Source organism: Anastrepha ludens, chromosome X (assembly GCF_028408465.1).
Source record: "Anastrepha ludens isolate Willacy chromosome X, idAnaLude1.1, whole genome shotgun sequence".
NCBI classification, from domain to species: Eukaryota; Metazoa; Arthropoda; class Insecta; order Diptera; family Tephritidae; genus Anastrepha; species Anastrepha ludens.
The window spans coordinates 38,281,772-38,301,158 of NC_071503.1; the positions used below are offsets into that span (position 1 = coordinate 38,281,772).

The 19,387-nt window shown below is 42.3% G+C and overlaps 1 protein-coding gene across 2 annotated transcripts in view; it reads right to left on the bottom strand.

The window, feature by feature from the left end:
• LOC128870429 (uncharacterized) overlaps positions 1-19,387 on the bottom strand; it is a 205,982-nt gene that overhangs the window by 63,132 nt on the left and 123,463 nt on the right. For both annotated transcript variants that reach the window (XM_054113050.1, XM_054113049.1), the window contains 2 exons: positions 11,293-12,228; positions 11,064-11,226 (listed from right to left, as the gene is read on the bottom strand). In XM_054113050.1, the coding sequence (XP_053969025.1) occupies positions 11,064-11,226; positions 11,293-12,228 (1,099 nt within the window). The remainder of the gene's footprint in view (positions 1-11,063; positions 11,227-11,292; positions 12,229-19,387) is intronic.

The window sequence follows — 19,387 nt, forward strand, 5'->3', positions numbered from 1 at the left end:
GAACAATTCCCAGAAAAATTAATGGATTAACAGATAGCACAGTTAAGTCCATGCGGGTACTTCGAGATACCACGCAAATAGCGCCTCTAGTACTGCCCACCAAGCATGCGAAGGAATTGCTACAAGTAGGCAAACTAAAAGTGGGATGGGTACAATGTCGAATACGGGAAAAGGCAACGCTAACGCGATCGATGTCTGGAACTCGGTCATGTGACGAAATCGTGCCAAAACCCAGACAGAGGAAAAATGTGCTTAAGATGCGGGCCTGAAGAACATATCGCGAAAGCATGCACTGCAAATCCAAGCTGCTCTGTGTGTAAAATCAAGGGGTTTAGTGAATCAGAGCACATTTTGGGCAGCAAGAAATGTTGGATTTATAAGAAAGCGATTAACAATAGAACCAGGAATGATTAAGTGTCTGCAAATAAACCTCAATCTCTGCGAAGCTGCTGAAGAAATGGATTTTGCTCTTTTGAGCGAACCATATCGCATCAAAACAGATAGCTACCGGTGGGCATCTGATTCAAACGGCAACGCAGCCATAATTAACCGTGGCAACTACTTCCATATTTCCCCAAACTGCAGCATGAATGACTTTGAGCAAACGGTTGATGTTTTGACCAGAGCCATCAGATGGAAAGCACCGATAGTAGTTGCAGGCGATTTTAATGCATGGGCTACTGAAGGGGGCTGCTCGGTAACAACACGAAGGGGAGCATCACTACTGGAGGCCTTTGGTAGTCTAGACCTAGTGCTATTAAATCGAGGCAATAAGAGTACCTTCGACAATGGCAGAGGCATATCCACCATAGACCTGACCTTTGCTAGTCCAACAATGGCTAGAACAACACGATGGCATGTGTCTGAGAAGTATACACAAAGTGTATACCTCGAAAGAGTACAAAAACCGGGCTGGAAACCTACCACTTAGACGAAGAAATCCTCTTCTACTTCCTAGAGAAAATTGGAGAAGCTAGAGGTACAGCAAGCCAGCAAACCAACTGCATTATACGCCAACTATCGATCGCGGGCGATGCTGTAATGCCTCGTAAATGCCGAGGAAATGGGAGAGCATCTAATTACTGGTGGAATGATGACATCGGGAATTTGAGAAGCGAATGCCACAAACTGCGGAGAAAGCATCAGCGTAGAAGAAATAGGCCAGAAGGGGAACAGCTGTGGGCAGCCAAAACGCCTAGCACTGAAAAAGGCTCTAGCAAAGAGCAAGGCGGAGGCATTTGCTAGCCTCCTAAATGAGGTAGATGCGAATCTATGGAGTTACAAAACAATTTCAGAACGAGAGTACTAGCATGCTGCTACCACATCCTAAAATGCTACGCATAGTAACAAATCTCTTCCCGGATCTCTTCTCTTTCAGATGGGATCTCACTGATAACGAGGACGAAGTGCCTGAAGTGAACCACGACGAAATAGAACTGAGCTGCAAAATGATTAAATTGCAAAAAGCACTGGGCATTAATGGAACCCTTAACGCCGTGCTGAAAAAAGCATTGCAAGTGAGACCAGATGCTTTTCGAAACATGTACACAACATGCATTAGTACCAGAGTTTTTCCTGTGAAATGGAAACAATAGCAACTAGTCCTACTTTCGAAACCTGGAAAACCTCCAGAAGATCCGTGATCGTACACTGGCAAAGGACACCGCTGGCAAAGTGCTAAAAGCAATAATCTGTAACCGACTGAGCAGTACTCAGAATGTCATACAGGTACGCCAGCTTGCCAATACGGATTCAGAAAGCATCGCAGTGCAGTAGATGCAATAATAGAAGTATGCGAAATAGCAAAAAACTGCTATCTCTGGTAGAATGTGGCTGGAAGGAACCAAAAAATATTGCGCAATCGTGACTCTGTACGTCAAAACGCCTTCAAAACGGCCAAATGGGACAAATATTGGTGGCACTTCGGTGTATGAATGTGTCTTATAAAGCTAATTGATTAGAATTTTGATAACAGAACCCTATGGTATAATATAGACGTAAGCCCCAAAAGCTAAAAGGTAACTGGACGAGTTCCTCAAGACTCTGTACTAGACCGGGCTCTGTGGAATAGCATGTATGATGGAGAGCTACGCGTTGAACCGCACATTCAAGTATTGTTGGGTATGTAGATGATCTGGCTGTGTTAGTCGTAGGAAAAACGCTAGAAGAGGTCTCACGAAGGGTAGAGGACACCATCAATAAAATTAAGCAATGGCTACAATCGTCTGGACTAACTTAGTTCAATAAGAGTCGGGGAATATCGCATGTGAATCGGGCATACGTATGAGTCGGCTCATACGTATCTTTAAAAGATTCCACTTCCCAGTTCCGCACACCAAAAAAAAAACCTCAAAAATGCAAACCGCAGGCACGCGCCAAAACCATAACCGCAACCGGTGGAACAATATCAAAACGCACGCCACAAACAGGTGGAGAAGTTCGGCCTAACACCCAAAAATGGTGTAAGCGCCAATTATATATATAAGGTAGAATGGGGAGTTGTGAGAAGGGTTTTGTTTTTGGACCCCTATTACTCAAAATCTTAATATTCTGCATATGTCAACGATGGAATCTTTAGTCAATGAATACTGGAAGCTATTGGTATGGCCTATTTAACAAAACTACAATTTTCCTTAAAATTAAAATTGTATATAATAATATAAAATATAATACAAAATACAAAAATGTGGGGAGTAGTGAGACACCATGGTTTAAATCAATAAAAATGACTTATTTTAGTTGTTAGTTCTTTATTAAGATGAAAAATAAAAAAGAAAAGACAATTGTTATAAAAAAAGTGTATAAAAAATGCAATGCCATTAATCTGATGATTCGCAGTGAGAACATGTATAATAACCAATTCGTAAATTGGCACACTTTAGGTGCACAGCTCGATCGCATACATTGCAATGAATGGAGTTGTTTCTGCTTAACTTTTTCGGCATTGCACCAATAAAAACTCAAATTTAACCAAACATTTCATGATATATATACAAACAATGCATGAATATTGCGTGGTACTTATGAAAGATGCGTTAAAACGTCGAAAAAACGGAGTCTCACAACTCCCCACATTTGTTGTCTTACAACTCCCCAAATCGTTTTTTTTATAAATGGCCGCGTAGTCATAAACACATCGAACGTTCATGCCCAAGTGAATGTGTAAATTCAAAGCTAATAGAACAATTAATAATTTGTATATATTAACATTTGCAATTTGCTTCAACAACTGATCGAATGTATCGCAAAACAAATGATGAAAAAAACTTACCGAGAAATTCCAAAACACAGTAACTGGAGAGACGCGTCGAATGCGTGTAAATATGACCAATGCTAGCTGAAAAGTGAGATCGCATCGAGAACACTTGTTGACACTTAAAATCGAATGTAAACAAATGAATATTGCCGAAAGGTAACAATGTCTCACAACTCCCTGTGTCTCACAACTCCCCATTTCCCCCTACTAGAATCGCCCATACGTCGAAATTTCAAAATTTAGTCATACCTTTTTTTAGTATTTATAGTCATAGAAAAAAGTTGCAACGTACATATATAAATGGATAGCTTATGTTGAAACATGATATATGTGAATAGATGTAGTAAAATTTAAGGGGTTATACGCAGTTATGACTTTCAAAAAAATCGATTTTTTTTATTGCATTTTTGTAATGTACATATATTCAAAAGTATACGCACGAAATTTGAAGTAGATCTAAGCAATACTTTCGGAGTTATACCTAAATATGTAGAGATGCCTCGGTACGTTTTAAGGTAGGTATTGAAACTTTAAACGTGTTTTTTTCTAAACGGCATTTTTCAAGTCGGTGTACACGATATCTCGAAAACGGCTTGTTTGATCGGTCAACCGTTTTAACTCAATCTTTAAAGATACATTTTCTAGTAATTAATCGTTCCTTTTGTAAATCTGATACTTATTTTCCATTTTATAATCAATTTTAGCGCCAAATTTTAACGTAAAAATCGAAATCATTTCTTTTAAAAGCTGCCATTTTGTTAAAATTCACTATTTTGATTAGCCGAACGATTAATTACTAGATAATCTAATATATTAACAAAATTTGTTTGGTTTTTTGATTTCAGATAATCCAATCCTGAGTTACGATGTACACCGTAAATCGTCTTTTTTTAAAGGAGGTTCCAGAAATCGCCTGCAGCGAGCTCTATAATCAACATTTTCATAAATAAAAAAATTTGTTACGTTCTTGAAGGATGCTTTTATAACCGCCAAAAATTTTCAAATTAAAATATTCTGAAGTTTCTTCAGGATAAATCCTTGACAACCCGTCTTTTATTTGCTTCATAACTGCGTATAACCCCTTAATATACAATACAAGATATTTTATTTTCACTCGAAGTACTTTTTTTCATATTAAAATTAATCTATAATTGACCTTACTCTCAATTTTTGTTTGAAACACAATTCAATTCACAATTCATTCACAATTCTTAATAGAATGAAATGTTCTATTTTTGTTTGTAATTATGATACCGTTGAAGGTGATATCCACCTTGTCGTTGTGCTTCGTCGGGGTTTGGTTGCAATTATGATACCGTTGAAGGTGATATCCACATTGTCGTTGTGCTTCGTCGGATTCGACAGGGGTCTTACGGTCGACCAGAGCTTGCTCACACCAGAGGTGAACTTGCAGGACTTCAAATGCTCTTCCCATTTGTTCCGCTTATGTCGGGTTACTAGTTGCCGTATCTCGGAATTGAGATCCTTCATCCGAAGACCCCGGGATCGGCCTGGCGTAAGCGATCACTCTCGTTCGCCAAAACAGCCGCTTCAGCTGGGAAATTAGGACGTATGTACCGGATCCTTCCAGCGGGTATGAAGCGAGCAGCGGCAGTGGTGATCGCCTTGCGGAATGCGCGTTCACCTGCGCGCACATCGGGGGGGATGGGGAGAGCGGCGAAAATGTCTTCAGTAAATTCCGCGAATCTGGTCCAATCAGCTTTGTTAAAGTTGATGTATGACCGGTGATCCGCGGAAACAAAGTCGGCAGGTTTCTCGATCGAGATGATAATGGGCAAGTGGTCTGATGCACGCGAGAGCATAGGTCGCCAGGTTTTGCTATTTATCAGACCTGCGCTAGCAAATTATGATGTCAGGCGAGCTGCTGCAATTGCTCAATACCCTAGTGGGGGCATCGTCGTTTACAGTGCTGAATGTCGAACCGTCTATCTGCTCTGCGAATAACTGTTCCCTACAATCATTTGGCAGGCTTGAATGCCAAAGATCGTAACATTCTAAGGTGCTATCCCTGCGGTCGATGCCTTCAGCGATGAGACGATACTGCACTGAATGCTGGACTATAAACGCTAAGCCTCCACCGTAGTCTCGCTCGCGATCCTTTCTGTGCACAGGGGGCTACGAAGTCGCGTGTCCACTCTCGGGTGGTGCGCAGGCCAGAGTACCTGCGAAAGTGGCACCAGCCATTGCATGAATTGCACTGGACTGTTGTCAGGTTCCGAGGGGCCCTGGTCTGACACACGGAGCAGATGGTGCGGGGGACCAAGAGCTGCTGGTTTGTCCTCGCACTGGGATAGGAGCAGGAGGGTTGTGGGTCAGGGGGGGGGGGGGGAGTTGTGTTGCGCCTGAGAGTTCCTTACCGTTGAGGTATTGTTGACAGCGGCAGTTTGAAGTGCCGACACTGAGGACGGTAGCGCCGTTGAGGCAGGAGCCGCCTAATGGCGGAAGCAACACGTGACCACATACCTTGTGGACCACTCCCTGTGAGTCTTAAGGCCTGAACAGGTCTTAAGATGGTACCACCCGTTGCACTTATTGCACCTAACCGAGGTGGAGTTCGGGTGGAGCCATTTGTGGCAGATGCAGCAGTAAAATACTTCTGGTCCAAGGTTGAGTTCGACACCAGCCCTGAGGAGAAGTATTAGGAGCAAACGTGCTGCAAGGGATTGCTCCTGTGACGAGAGATTGGGGGTGGGATACGGTACACCAGACTGGGCTAGTTTACTGGGGCGGCAACCCTTGGTCGGGAAAAACCTGAATCATTCCGCTAACGTAGAACCGGCTGCCATGGTAGGGTCAGTTGATGATCATTCTTAATATTTTTGACTGAAATCGTCGTAAAAACTTGGTCGGTAGCAAGCTGATTGGACGAAACGAATCGGTACAAACTGAAGTTTATTGCCAGGTTTGAGGACCATTTTAATTTGAGCCACTTTCCATTGAGCAGGAAAAGTTCCAGTTAGTATTATTGCATTAAATAAATACGTTAACAGAGTAACTCCTGTACTTTGGCTGTAAATACTCTTTTTAAGTGCGGGGAAAATGTCGCTACTCAGCCTATTCATTATGTTTCATTCGAAGGGCAGGTAGCACGAGTATAGGGCTTTTTATATTTCGAGCACCCTTCCTGAGCGAATCTGCTGTAGCGTTAAAAATACTGACATAGCGATTACGTTGTGTGGTTCGTTCATTAGCATGAGATTCTTTAAGTTGTTTTGTGAGTGTATTTAAGTTTTTTTATCTGCCGGGTGTCTAGTTTCCTGCCATTTTTTCTTGCAATCCGTTTTTCGCGTAGTTTTCCTTTAATACTGAGAGAAATTTGCAGCGCCTTTTTTGGGAAAGAGATGGGCGGGGTTGAATTCTAAGCAGCTTGTCGTAAGCAGCAGTTTAAATGTTTAACAGCTTCAGCAATATCAATTTTCGTTGATGATACTAGATATCGAAAATTATTCCAGTCAGTTTTGCTATTATGGAGGTAACATTGGGCGGGTGTATCGGCAAGGGGGTTATGAAGCTCAATCTTGACGGCAAAATGGTGAGAGGAGCGCTCGAAGCAGCTGCTGCACTTGATGTCACCAGGTATGATACCTTTTACGACGCAAAAATCGATCAAGTCAGGATTTTTTTTTTCAAATCCGATGGGCAATACGTTGGGGAACCCGATGATATGGGTATTAAATTTAATTTGTTAATAGCTGCATAAAGTTGTCGGCCTTTAGGGGCTGTAAGGCGGGAGCCCCAATACGTGTATTTTGCGTTATAGTCACCTCCAATGAGAAATCTGCTTCCTAGGGTTGAGAAAAACTTTTCGTACCCTTCTGATTTAACTGCATGCTTGGGCGGACTATATATTGCTGCGACTATAATTGGGCCTTTTTAGCCTTCTACAGTTATATTAGTGGCTTGAATAGCTTCCGTGCAGTAGGAGTTAATTAAATTGTGTTTAATGATATTTTTATTGTCGGGGTGCAATATGTGATAGAGTTTATAATTTGGGATTTTTAAATATCTCTTCTGCGTGAAATAGGTTTTCGATATTAGGAGAATATCGATATTCTGGGAATTTAGCAGTGCTTTAATCTCGAGCACGTGTTTAGATAGCCCGTTGACGTTGCATAATTTGATATTTATGGGATCGAAGAGTTGGAGTTTTTAGTCGTAAGGGAAATAAGTATGGTCATCATTGGCATCTTTTGCTGCATAAATTGTTTAAGGAGGATAATCTAATATTTTATTTTATGTGGGCATGTTCTTTCTTTTGTATCTGTATTGACCAGTGCATGCAGCAGAGGCTTTCGGTTGGCTGGTGATGTGTGTTGGATCAGATACGACAGAGTAGGTCGGTGTCCTTTAGAAATTTGTAAATTTTTTTAATGTTATCTTCAGTGGCATCTTTTAAAAGTTGAAGAGGATCTGTGTTGCTGAGGTGGTGATGCCTTTGAGAAGCAAGTTCTGGGCAGGATACCAGTAGATGATGCGCACTGACTGTGGCTTGGCAGAAGGGGCAGGTGTTGGATGTATTACCCTGTAATAGGTGTACGCTAGTAATTATGGTGTGCCCAATACGGAGTCGTGTGTATGGGGTAATGTGGTTGGTGGGTACCGATAATGGATAGGAAGGTTTTATACGTTTTGGGGTAATGTTCGAATAATGGTGTTTTGCACCTCCTTGGCAATATTGGTCAATTTTGGCTTGCTTTTAAGAATTTTTCGGCTTGCCTGGGATTTCATTTGGCCTCTTTTTCGATTCGACCATTTTAAATTCCTTACCTTTGGGTTCAGTTGAAGGGGATGGTAGCATTTATATAGCTAACGAAATGGTAATATTCCCCACCATTTTGTTAGCTATATAAATGCTTCTGCTGATTCCCAAGGCTATCAAAATTGTTGGGTGAATTTGCATTGGGTGAGATGCATTGAAACCTTCAGGGAGAAGTTAGGGATTTTTGTTGTATTTGAAGCAGTTGTTGTTGTAGCTGTTGTTATTGCTGCTGTTGTTGTTTATCTAACTATTAATGTGATTGTGGTTGACTACCCCGGATATGTGGGGAGTGTGCAATACCTATTCTTTATATATTTGGATATATTAGTTTCTACAATAATATTTTAGTTCGATACTTTTATTCAGCCGCTTTAATTATAATATGCAGGAGTTTACAAAACACTTTCATATTTTTAGACCGAGCTTATTCAGCTAGTTGAATTCGGAAAGTAACTATGCTTGGGACTCAGCTGTTTTTTTCTTTGTTGATTTTATGATTTTGTTGTATCTGCTTTAGTTCAATCGGCAAACGGTTAAAACAGCAAAAAAATGCTTTACCCAAACTTCATTCACCATCGAATGAGAATTTTTTCACCACTCGGATTAGCACAAACTTTGTGAAATTTTCACTTTAGACACAGTGATTTTAAAATATTTGATTATTTGCTTAATTGTTCACTTCCTCGAGGTTTAAAGTTGCCTGACTTTTTAAGCTTTATGAATAATGAAATTATTTTTAATTTTTGCGAAATTATTTATGTATGATAATATTAACCTTTAATTTTAACAACTTGTGAAACAATTTATAAAAAAATGCTAAATTTAAACATTTACTTAATCGTCTCCATATGCAAAATACTTATGTGAGCCACATACAGTACGAGTACATTTATATGTTTATATATATACTAGCAACCCGCCCGGCTTCGCACGGGTATAAAATATATACCCTATGTCACTCACTGAAAAAATGATTAAAATCGATCCAGTAGTTTTGGCTTATTCATTACTGCCCGTGGCCCGCACGCGTTAAATTTGGAGTAAAACAATTCCCGTTTCTTTATAGCATGAAGATTTCCTGCTATCTTTGGAATATCTAAACTCATACCCTACACTTTTACATATTTACTTTTTGCATTTCTACATATGTATTTATTTTATTTTTAAACAATTAATATATTACAGAATGTCTTTATATACAACGTTCATAGCTTTCTTGTCATTAGACAATACAAACATGTTTTCTCTAGAGGTTACTCTTGAAAGAGCGACAAGTTGGCCATGTGAAAAACAGTCAACGCTCAAATCTAAGCCTGCAACGTTGAAGGTTTGACTCAGAGATTTATTAATGGTCATTGCAAAAGATGTATTTATCGGAAATTGTAAGCGTTTAAATTGGAATGGTAGATCCAATGGTATCAGAGAGATTCGGGGAATCAATACATCTTCTCCGGTACCACATCGCGTGCCATTGCAAAGTTTAGGTGGATTTAGGTTTCTTAATAAAATAACAGGACAATCTATTTTCAGCTCCATTTTGTGAGGAGGGAGTCCAGACGGGTTCAAAGAATTTAGAAATTCTGTAGGAAAATGAACAGCTTCTTCCAAATCGAGAACAGTATCCACCGAGTAGTATATTTTCGTCGGTGCATCAATCTTTGAAATAATCAAGTTATTTACTTTATCTACTTGTTCGTTAGTTGGTGACAGAATAGCTCTTTCTTTAAACCAAGATATTGTCTTATAACTTATGTTATCAATGTCAGGATAGACATTGTTGACTAACTCTTGGATGTTGTCTATCAAAACACAAAGGTTTTCTAGGTTAATCCTTCCCTCACTTTGTGTTAATTCTCCATTACCAACTTTTAGCAGCATCTCTGGAAATAGCCTGTTCTCACGTGAAGATGACGAAACCCTCATATTAGTTTTAAGCTCTAATTTATTGGCATGCGACCAAAGGTGGGATCTTTTTAGCGAAGCATTTATTTCGTTCCTCGAGTCACAACTGGTAGGATTTGACGGAAATCTCCTGAGAACAGAATTGTTGTAAACTGTAAAATTGTATGTACATATAATTACATGGAATTCAGTACATACATACATACATATGTACATACGTCCGAAATGAAATAATGCGGGCGATTCGTAAATACATACATACATACGTCACCATACGATGTAATTCAACATTAATGAGGTGTGGTGAGATTGTCGCTTAACGCCTGTTGCTTCATTCGGTTGACAGCGAACAAACACACAAACAGCTTTTTTTGGGAAAAGAGCTGCTTTTGTTTAAACAATTTTGGTTAAATAACAAATAAATCAATTATTTTTTTGATGCAGAACGAAAGTAAGTATTTCAAAGTTAAACTTTAAGAAAGTTTCATTTTAATTAGTTGATTCGTTTATGATTTATGGCCGTGAAAACAAAAAAATTATGTTTTTTTGCCACATTTTGACCGATTGCCACGCCCCCTTTATATATTTCCTCACATTATATAGATATAAACCTTCCTCTTCAATCAATCTATCTTTAAAAAAAAACCGCATCAAAATCTGTTGCGTAGTTTTAAAGATTTAAGCATTCAAGAGGACATAGGGACAGAAAAAGCGACTTTGTTTTATAATATGTAGTGATATATATTTATATAATTGGCGCGTACACCCTTTTTGGGTGTTTGGCCGAGCTCCTCCTCCTATTTGTGGTGTGCGTCTTGATGTTGTTCCACAAATGGAAGGACCTACAGTTTCAAGCCGACCCCGAACGGCAGATATTTTTATGAGGAGCTTTTTCATGGCAGAAATACACTCGGAGGTTTGCCATTGCCTTCCGAGGGGCGACCGCTATTAGAAAAATGTTTTTCTTAATTTTGGTGGTTCACCGAGATTCGAACCTAAGTTCACTTTGTGAATTCCGAATGGTAGTCACGCACCAACCTATTCGGCTACGACGAGTACATATATGTACATATGGAAACAAATTTAAAAGATAATACTCAGAAACGATTGGGAATTTACACTCACTATGACAATGTCGAGGTTATCACAAAGATGGTCGGGTAGTGTTCGCTTCACGACTTCCTCTTCAGACATTCCATTAAAGCGGTCATGTTTTTTACGCTCCTTCGCCTTTAGTAGACCTGTGAAAGCATTTTCATTCGTATTCAAACCTGGGTTATCAGCAAGGCTGCATAAAAAAACACACACGTACATTTACAAACAGTTTACCTCCCAGATAAAGGAAAATACTCACTTAGATTCTAATTCCCTGCCAGGACCAGCTGTTCCTCCAGTATTGTTATTTCCTGTAATCAATTGTAATGATAATGGCAGTGCTCCATCGGCAACTGGCTGAATTTTCTTTTTGCGACCCCGTTTCTTTTGTGGAGGTCTTAAAATCGCATTACTCTCATTGAAAAGAAATTGGGACGGCTGTGTTGTCAATTGTTGCGGCAATTGTGTGTGCTGTTGTAGGTGGTGATCTAACAATTGCTGTTGTTCCAGCTGTTCCCCCTCGGACAGCATATTCGCAGCAGCGGTTGGAAGCTTTATTTTCAGACTATAACTCATTGATTCCTGTAATTCGCTATTGCTTGCATGCATTAGCTGTTGCTGCTGGGACTGTCGGTGTTGATGTTGCATATTAAACATTTCGTCTCCCTGACCCAGTACACTCACTGTCGAACTCAGAAAAGACGTTGCTACATCACTACTTCTAATCGCCTCGTTACCGCCGTTAATTTGAGATTCTTGTAGAATATTCGAGGCCCTATCATTTCTGGGGCTATTATCATTAGAAACAGCTGCCGTTGATGCAATTATTTCCTCCTCCATAAAAGCGAAGGGGTCTGTCGGTAGATTTGCGTTCGTATTGACACATGTTGACATTTCTTCTGTGCGATTTTCAGCATTTCCAAGATCCTGATCTATTCTTTGTGCTAAAGGCTTGTTTTGTGATTGTTGCTGTTGATTAAGTTCATCACTAACACTATGTTGCCGCTGTTGCAGTTTTACTTGTTGCTCCTCACACTTAGGCGGTGGGATAAGGTTAATAGCATGCTGCATCTGATGTTGTGGCGTTACCGAGTGCGTTGAAGAGCTATGAGAATTCGGAGTAAGCACATCGCCGGCACTGGTCTCATAGCCATCATCTTGATGTTCATGCTTGACATTGTTTGGCGAAAGACCACTGTAACAAAACATACATATTTTTACTTAATACTTCAGGAACAAACTTAAGAATTCGAAACAAATCAAGAACAAACAGAGATTATTAAGATCCAATCTAACGAGGATTATATAGCTGTCATAATATAATTTGATCAGATCATTCTTCAAATATTAGCACGTAGAATCGGTTTTTAAAGTAATATGCGACAACTACTGGACCTGAAAGAATGTTATCACGTATTGCGAAGCAGACCTCCAGCGGTCTTGTGAGATTCGTGTAACTCTTTTTATAAATTTGTTTTGTGTATCATAATAGGCTAAAGTCAATCCTGGCATATTAAACTCATACTTTGCATGTGAAGGAAGCCTCACTGACACATACCATCTCTTCCTTCCCTGCCTTAACTCGTCTTACAACCCTTTGAGCTACCCTATTCGAAGCAACACAGTTGCCGAACCTGCCGGCAGATAACACCGACAATAGCAATTAATAATAATAATCGATTCTACGACAGTTCAACGTTACCAGAACAACCTGGATTTAAATCCCGCCACGGACCGTCACTCCAGCTGAATTTCCCAAACAATTTGGGAATTATTAATCAGGGCGGAGGTGATAATCACTTTTGGTGGTTGTGTTCGGTCGGACCCGAAGCGTTGCGCGAGCTATTTTAGCTAACGATTAATATTGCATCCTTCGGTTGACAGATCCAAGCGTCGCCTGACACTAGTGATACGTCGCGGATAAAGCTTCAGACCTGCCAAGATACTGCAATAAGGACAACCACGGGATATCTTTTAATGTCTCCTTTACAATATCTTCACAGCGATCTACTATTACCTTATCACCTTCCTAGACTAAGGCCACCCGAATGACGTCATCGGAGTCCAACTACCACTCATCGCAGACAAAGAGCTTCAGCTTCCTTATGAGACCCTCGTCATCTTGTCCCAATCGCATTCAGGATATTGCATTAGGTTAAATTCCAACCAATCCAGAATTGAACGCTACATATTCAACATACCTGTATCCTGCATGTGAGGGTACTTCGCACTACACTGACCACCTATTTACGCGACCATTTAAACCCACTCATCTCACACCCCTTTCCCTTTGGACGCACCGCATCAAGATAGCATTTTTTTGGAGAATACCGTTAGATGGGAACCGTTACCTTCATAAGTACTCCAACAAGAATAACACCAATTAGTAGACTAACTTAGTAAACCGCTTCTATAACAATAATATGTATTAACTGTTTAACTAGCAACATACACTCAAACAAAATGCTATAGTCAGTCAAACCTTTACCCGGAATATAATATATCTGCTGAGCGATTCTAAATCAAATCGTTTCGGGAGGACAAAATATAATTAAATTGAAGAATCGATATTTGCATAGAAGAAATATTGTGAACGGTTTCAAATTAAAACATGTTTTACATATTATCGATCTGCCACCGTGTTACATCAGTCTATCCTAAAATCTGAAATTCCGCTCCTGTGAACTCTTTAGAGCCTATAAAAGCTATAGGAAAAACGCTGGAAGCATAATAGACAGCACGGGAAGTAATGGAAAAACGATGAAAACTCGGTATTGCATCTAAAGGCACAGCCGTGAAACATGCATTTGGCTTTCCGTGAAATGTTACTAGCAACATTGATTATTTAATGAGAAGAAACGTCAAATTCAGGAGCATCGCCCCAGAAGCCATTGGGAAATTTTGGTAAGAAAAGTGTTTTTAAACAAATTACCACACATATATATTGACACAAAAAAATATAAAAATATTTACTTACACTCTTTGTGAATACGTTTCGCTTAAAAATACCATGTCTTCGGAGTATTCGAACTTAGGTACTTCACCCGCAAGCGAACTGTTTCACTCAATTTTAAATGGCGTCTTGCGCGGTGTTTTCTCCCCGTTAACTGATTACTGCTTTGCCATGAGATACATACGAAATTTCGTGGCAATGCAATTTACTTTATGGATTTTGATAGCCATTCCGCATGGAACGCGTACTTAATTAGTACTATGTTTAACGGTGGCAAAATCAATTTTGGCGATTAAATGAAAAGTTTGTGTACTGTGATGACAATATTCGATTATAAATTGAATTGATTGCATGGTACAACTGCAACTTTTCTCACGATTCAATATATTACCCAACTCCTTTCTGTTAAACTGCAATGGAGCCCCAAGAACTACTATTCTGGGCCTCTAGTATTAATAAGTCGAAGAAAGGTCGAATAGTTATTGTAAGCCAACACTCAGCGAATTAGTGAAGGACTGACAATTCAGGTAAGGTTCCGTAATGATTGATTGAATACCAGGGCATATTGAATACTCTGAAAAACCATAAAAAGCAGATAAATTGGAGAGATAAAATGTTGGACTGCCATTTAGTATTTTTATGGAATTCAACTCCGAGTGTTTAGTAAACACTTTCACGATATTGAGCAGACCATATAGAGAACTCTCCAAAGAGATCTCACTTTAGGAATGTGAAAAAATCGTACCTATTAGTTGGCGATATAGCTACCGCGTCGTCAACAGAGATCGTTTTCTTTCTATCGAAAATAATTCTCCTATTTAATCTTTCAGAACCAATATAACCCAATTTAATACATCACGACATCTATATAAATAGCATAAGCAGCTGATTCTTTCTAAGCAAATACACTCTAATTTAAGACGTTTATAATTTCATTAAGGAGAAAACGCCTGCATCATTTCAGCCCTTAGTTATGTCATAGCATTGTTCCCTATACCTAATCGTATCGATCTCATAGATTGTCTCTATAATCAAACCCCTACCTCTACTTCAACACAACAAAAAAAGCACAAGTACTTAAATGTTGGAACCAAATCACTAAAAAATATGTATTCATCTCAACTAACAGCCAGGGTCCAATTAGAGCTCTAGATATGTACTGGCCTATAAGATATATGAACTGATTGGGCTCCTGCTACGGCAGGCACCTCGAAACCAATCCAGGCACCGGAAGGAATAGTTCAGACAATAACTCACCCCAATGACTAGTACCGTTCCACGGTAGTCTGTTCTACGTTACCGGTACGACCCGGATTTATATCCGGCCAAGGACTTTCACTTCAGCAGCATTCCCCATATATGTATGGGAATGTTTATGCTGCTACAATAACAACTAGTACCTCTTGAGAACGATGACAAAGAGCTGCCACCTCCTAATCCAGGGCGTCATGCGTCGTCGTGCCCATTGGATGATTTGCAGCCAGGAGGCTAATTCGGCTATATCATAACGGTGCCTCCTCAACACCACCCGAATTAAGGACAAACGGTTGCCTTACCGCGACAAGGGCGAACCCCTAACTCGGCGAACCCATTGAAATCTCCAATAAATTTTAAGACTGCTGAGCTTGCCTCCTCGAGCAGAAAGTCCTAAAAGCAGGAAGAATATAAATAAAATCAAAACCAACAAACATAGCTACAACAAAAAAGGCAGTGGTAAAAAGCTTGACAACCACCAGCTTGAGGGGCTCTCAGAGGCGGAAATGTCGTTATTTGAGAAACACGCCCGTGAAGCTGATAAACCATCTTCCGGCCGGGGGGTGTACCACGAATCAGCCCTAGATACTGAAAGATCGAGTGGGTCAGTCACCAGAGACACAACATCAAATACAGTGAGGCAAGGACATCCTCGAAAAGAAACAACTGCTCCTACCAATTCTCGCCAACGAACGTCATCACCGTGGCTGCGTATCACAAGGCCGGATAACTTTCGGGCTAGCAACCGATCCGGAGCCGTCTCCAGCGAGCAGATACCACCACACACATTCCCATAGCAGCCGGTTCTACGTTACCGGAATGACTCGGGTTTTTCCCGACCAAGGGCTGCCGCCCCTGTAAACTAGCCCTGTCTAGCGTACCGTATCCCACCCCCAATCTTTCGTCACAGGAGCAATCCGTTGCAGCACGCTTGCTCCAAATACTTCTCTTCCGGGCTGGCGTCGAACCCAACCCCGGACCAGAAGTATTTTACTGCTGCATTTGCCATAAACGGCTCCACCCGAACTGCACCTCGGTTAGGTGTAATACGTGCAACGGGTGGTGCCATCTTAAGACCTGCTCAAGTCTTAAGACTCACAGGGAGTGGTCCACAAGGTATGTTTTCCACGTGTTGTCTCCGCCCTCAGGCGGCCCCTGCCTCAACGGCGATACTGCCCTCAGTGCCGGCACGTCAAACTGCCGCCACCAACAACACCTCAACGGTAAGGAGACCCCACGTGCAACACAACTTCCTCACTGACCCACAACCCTCCTCCTCCTACCCCAGTGCGGGGACAAACCAGCAGCTCTTGGTCCCCCGCACAGTCTGCTCCGTGCGTTAGACCGTAGTTCCTCGGAACTTGACAACTGTCCAATGCAATTCTTGCAGTGGCTGGTGCATTTGTGGAGGTGCTCCGGCCTGCACACTACTCGTGAGTGGACACGCGACTTCGTTGCCCCCTGCAGCAGAGCTCTGCACCCGCAACCGCCCCCAGTGGCACGGCCGCCAGTCAACGTCACGCCACTACAAATTTTGCGGAACGAACAGCAGGACCAACGTAGACAACTTTACGCTTCCCTCACCCCCCGAGTTCCGAATATACTCCAGCGAAGCTTCAAGCTATTACAACTGAACTGCAACGGACTCACGAGCAAGATTGACGAAATTGTCGACTTCATGAGCCGGAATGGTATCAAGATAGCTGCGGTCCAAGAGACAAAACTGCACGTTAGCTCCCCTCTGATTACCAGGGACGGCTACAAAGTGCATAGAAAGGACCGCGAGTGAGACAACGGTGGTGGCCTAGCGTTCATAGTCCACCGTTCAGTGCAGTATCATCTCATCGATGAAGGCATCGACCGCAGGGACAGCACCTTAGAATGTCAAGGTATAGCTGTCCGGTCAGGCAATGCCGAGCTCGAAATTTATAATATCTATATACCCCCTGTCACCTGCTGCCCGGCAGGATATCACCCTGATGTAGGTGCGCTCATCAGGGGAGAAAACCGATTGGTAGTAGGTGACTTTAATGCGTATCACGATCTTTGGCATTCAAGCCTGCCAAATGCCAAATGATCGTAAGGGACAGCTATTGGCAGAGCAGATAGACGATTCGACATTCAGCACTGTAAACGACGACGCCCCCACTAGGGTAGTGGGCAATTGCAGCAGCTCGCCTGGCATCACAATTGCGAGCGCAGGTCTGATAAATAGCACAACGACAAGGTGGATATCACCTTTAACGGTCGTACTTCGTCGGATCCGAAGAGATGCGCGAGCTGCTTTAGCCCGCAATTTATACTGCATCCTCCGGCCGACAGATCCCAACGCTGTGCCACCAGACGGTTGCATAAACTGACATACAACTGTGTACCGCTTGCTTTCTCCAGCGACGAGGTTCAGGGGGGCATCCAACATATGAAACTATCTCAAGCCTTTGGCCCTGACGTACTAAACATGCTGATGCTGAAAAAGCTGGGTCCACTGGGAGTAGAATTTCTCACCAAGGTCTTCAACCTGTCTATGGCCACTCTCATCATTCCTGATAAGTGGAAATTAGGGAGAGTGGTCCCACTACTGAAGCCAGGGAAAACCGCCAAGCAAGGACAATCTTATCGTCAGATAACTCTCCTTTCCCCAGTAGTGAAGACTCTTGAAGCCCTTGTACTCCCACTCCTTACAGAACACCTGACCCCAGCCTCACACCAGCATGGTTTCCGAAGAGTGCACAGCACGACCACGGCACTCACCGTCATAAACACCCAGGTAAACCGCGGACTTAACCAAAACCGCCCCTGCGAGAGGACTGTCCTAGTAGCGTTGGATTTACAAAAGGCTTTCGATACAGTCAGCCGCGCCGCGCTACTAGATGACATTTTACAGTCGACACTCCCGCCAGGGCTGAAGAGGTGGACCGCGAACTACCTGAGTGTTCGTCACTCGTCGGTCCTATTTCGAGACCAAACGTCTAAACAGCGAAAAATAAAGCAGGGAGTGCCGCAGGGTGGTGTCCTTTCACCCTTGCTTTTTAACTTCTACATTTCGAAACTCCCCCAGCCACCAGAGGGAGTCTCACTGGTCTCATACGCCGACGACTGCACGATAATGGCGTCGGGCAATGACATTGATGGCCTATGCACAAAAGTAAACGACTACCTCGCCCGGCTTTCTCGCTTCTTCACTGCGAGAAACCTACCACTTTCTGCCACTAAATCCACGGCGATCCTTTTCACCACCTGGACAAAGGAGGTCAAGCTGCAACTTCAGGTACACGTCCATGATACCCCAATACCGACCGTAAACAACCCCAGAATATTGGGAGTCACCTTTGACAGCTTGCTCTCCTTCTCAGCGCGTACAACCGCTATTGCAACGAGACTATAGAATCGCAACAAGATCCTAAAGTCGCTTGCCGGCAGCACTTGGGGCAAAGACAAAGAAATGTTGCTGTCGACTTTCAAAGCAATAGGGCGAACGGTTCTTAACTATGCTGCGCCCGTCTGGTCGCCTGGAACCAGTGATACGCAGTGGACGAGGCTCCAGACCTGTCAAAATACTGCAATTAAGACCGCGACAGGATGTTTCATGATGTCCCCCATACAACACCTGCACGACGAGGCGCACATGCTCCCGGTTAAGGAGCACAACAAAATGCTCGGCAAGCAGTTTCTGCTTGGGTGTCACCGTAGGCCTCACCCATGCAGACACCTGCTTGAGCCTGAGCCACCTCCCAGGCACATCAGGAGGCACTTCCTCAACCACGTGGACGAGATCCCAGACAAAGCAGACAGACCCCTCCAGGATCGGGCAGTGTACAGACAGGCCATAAACGACATTCATCGGGAGACCCTTACCACCTTCTTAAGCTCCCGACCCCCGAATGCCGTTATCGGAGTCCAACCACCACCAATTGCAGACGAAGAGCTCCAGCTTCCCCGAGAGTCCCGCGTAACCTTGGCACAATTACGTTCTGGATACTGTGGCAGGTTAAACTCCTACTCATCCAGAATCGACCCCGACACACTAAACATATGTCCGCCATGTGAAGGCACCCCGCACGACACTAACCACCTTTTCACATGCCCCATCAAACCCACTCATCTAACACCTCTCTCCCTCTGAGCCGAACCCGTCGAAACAGCTAGT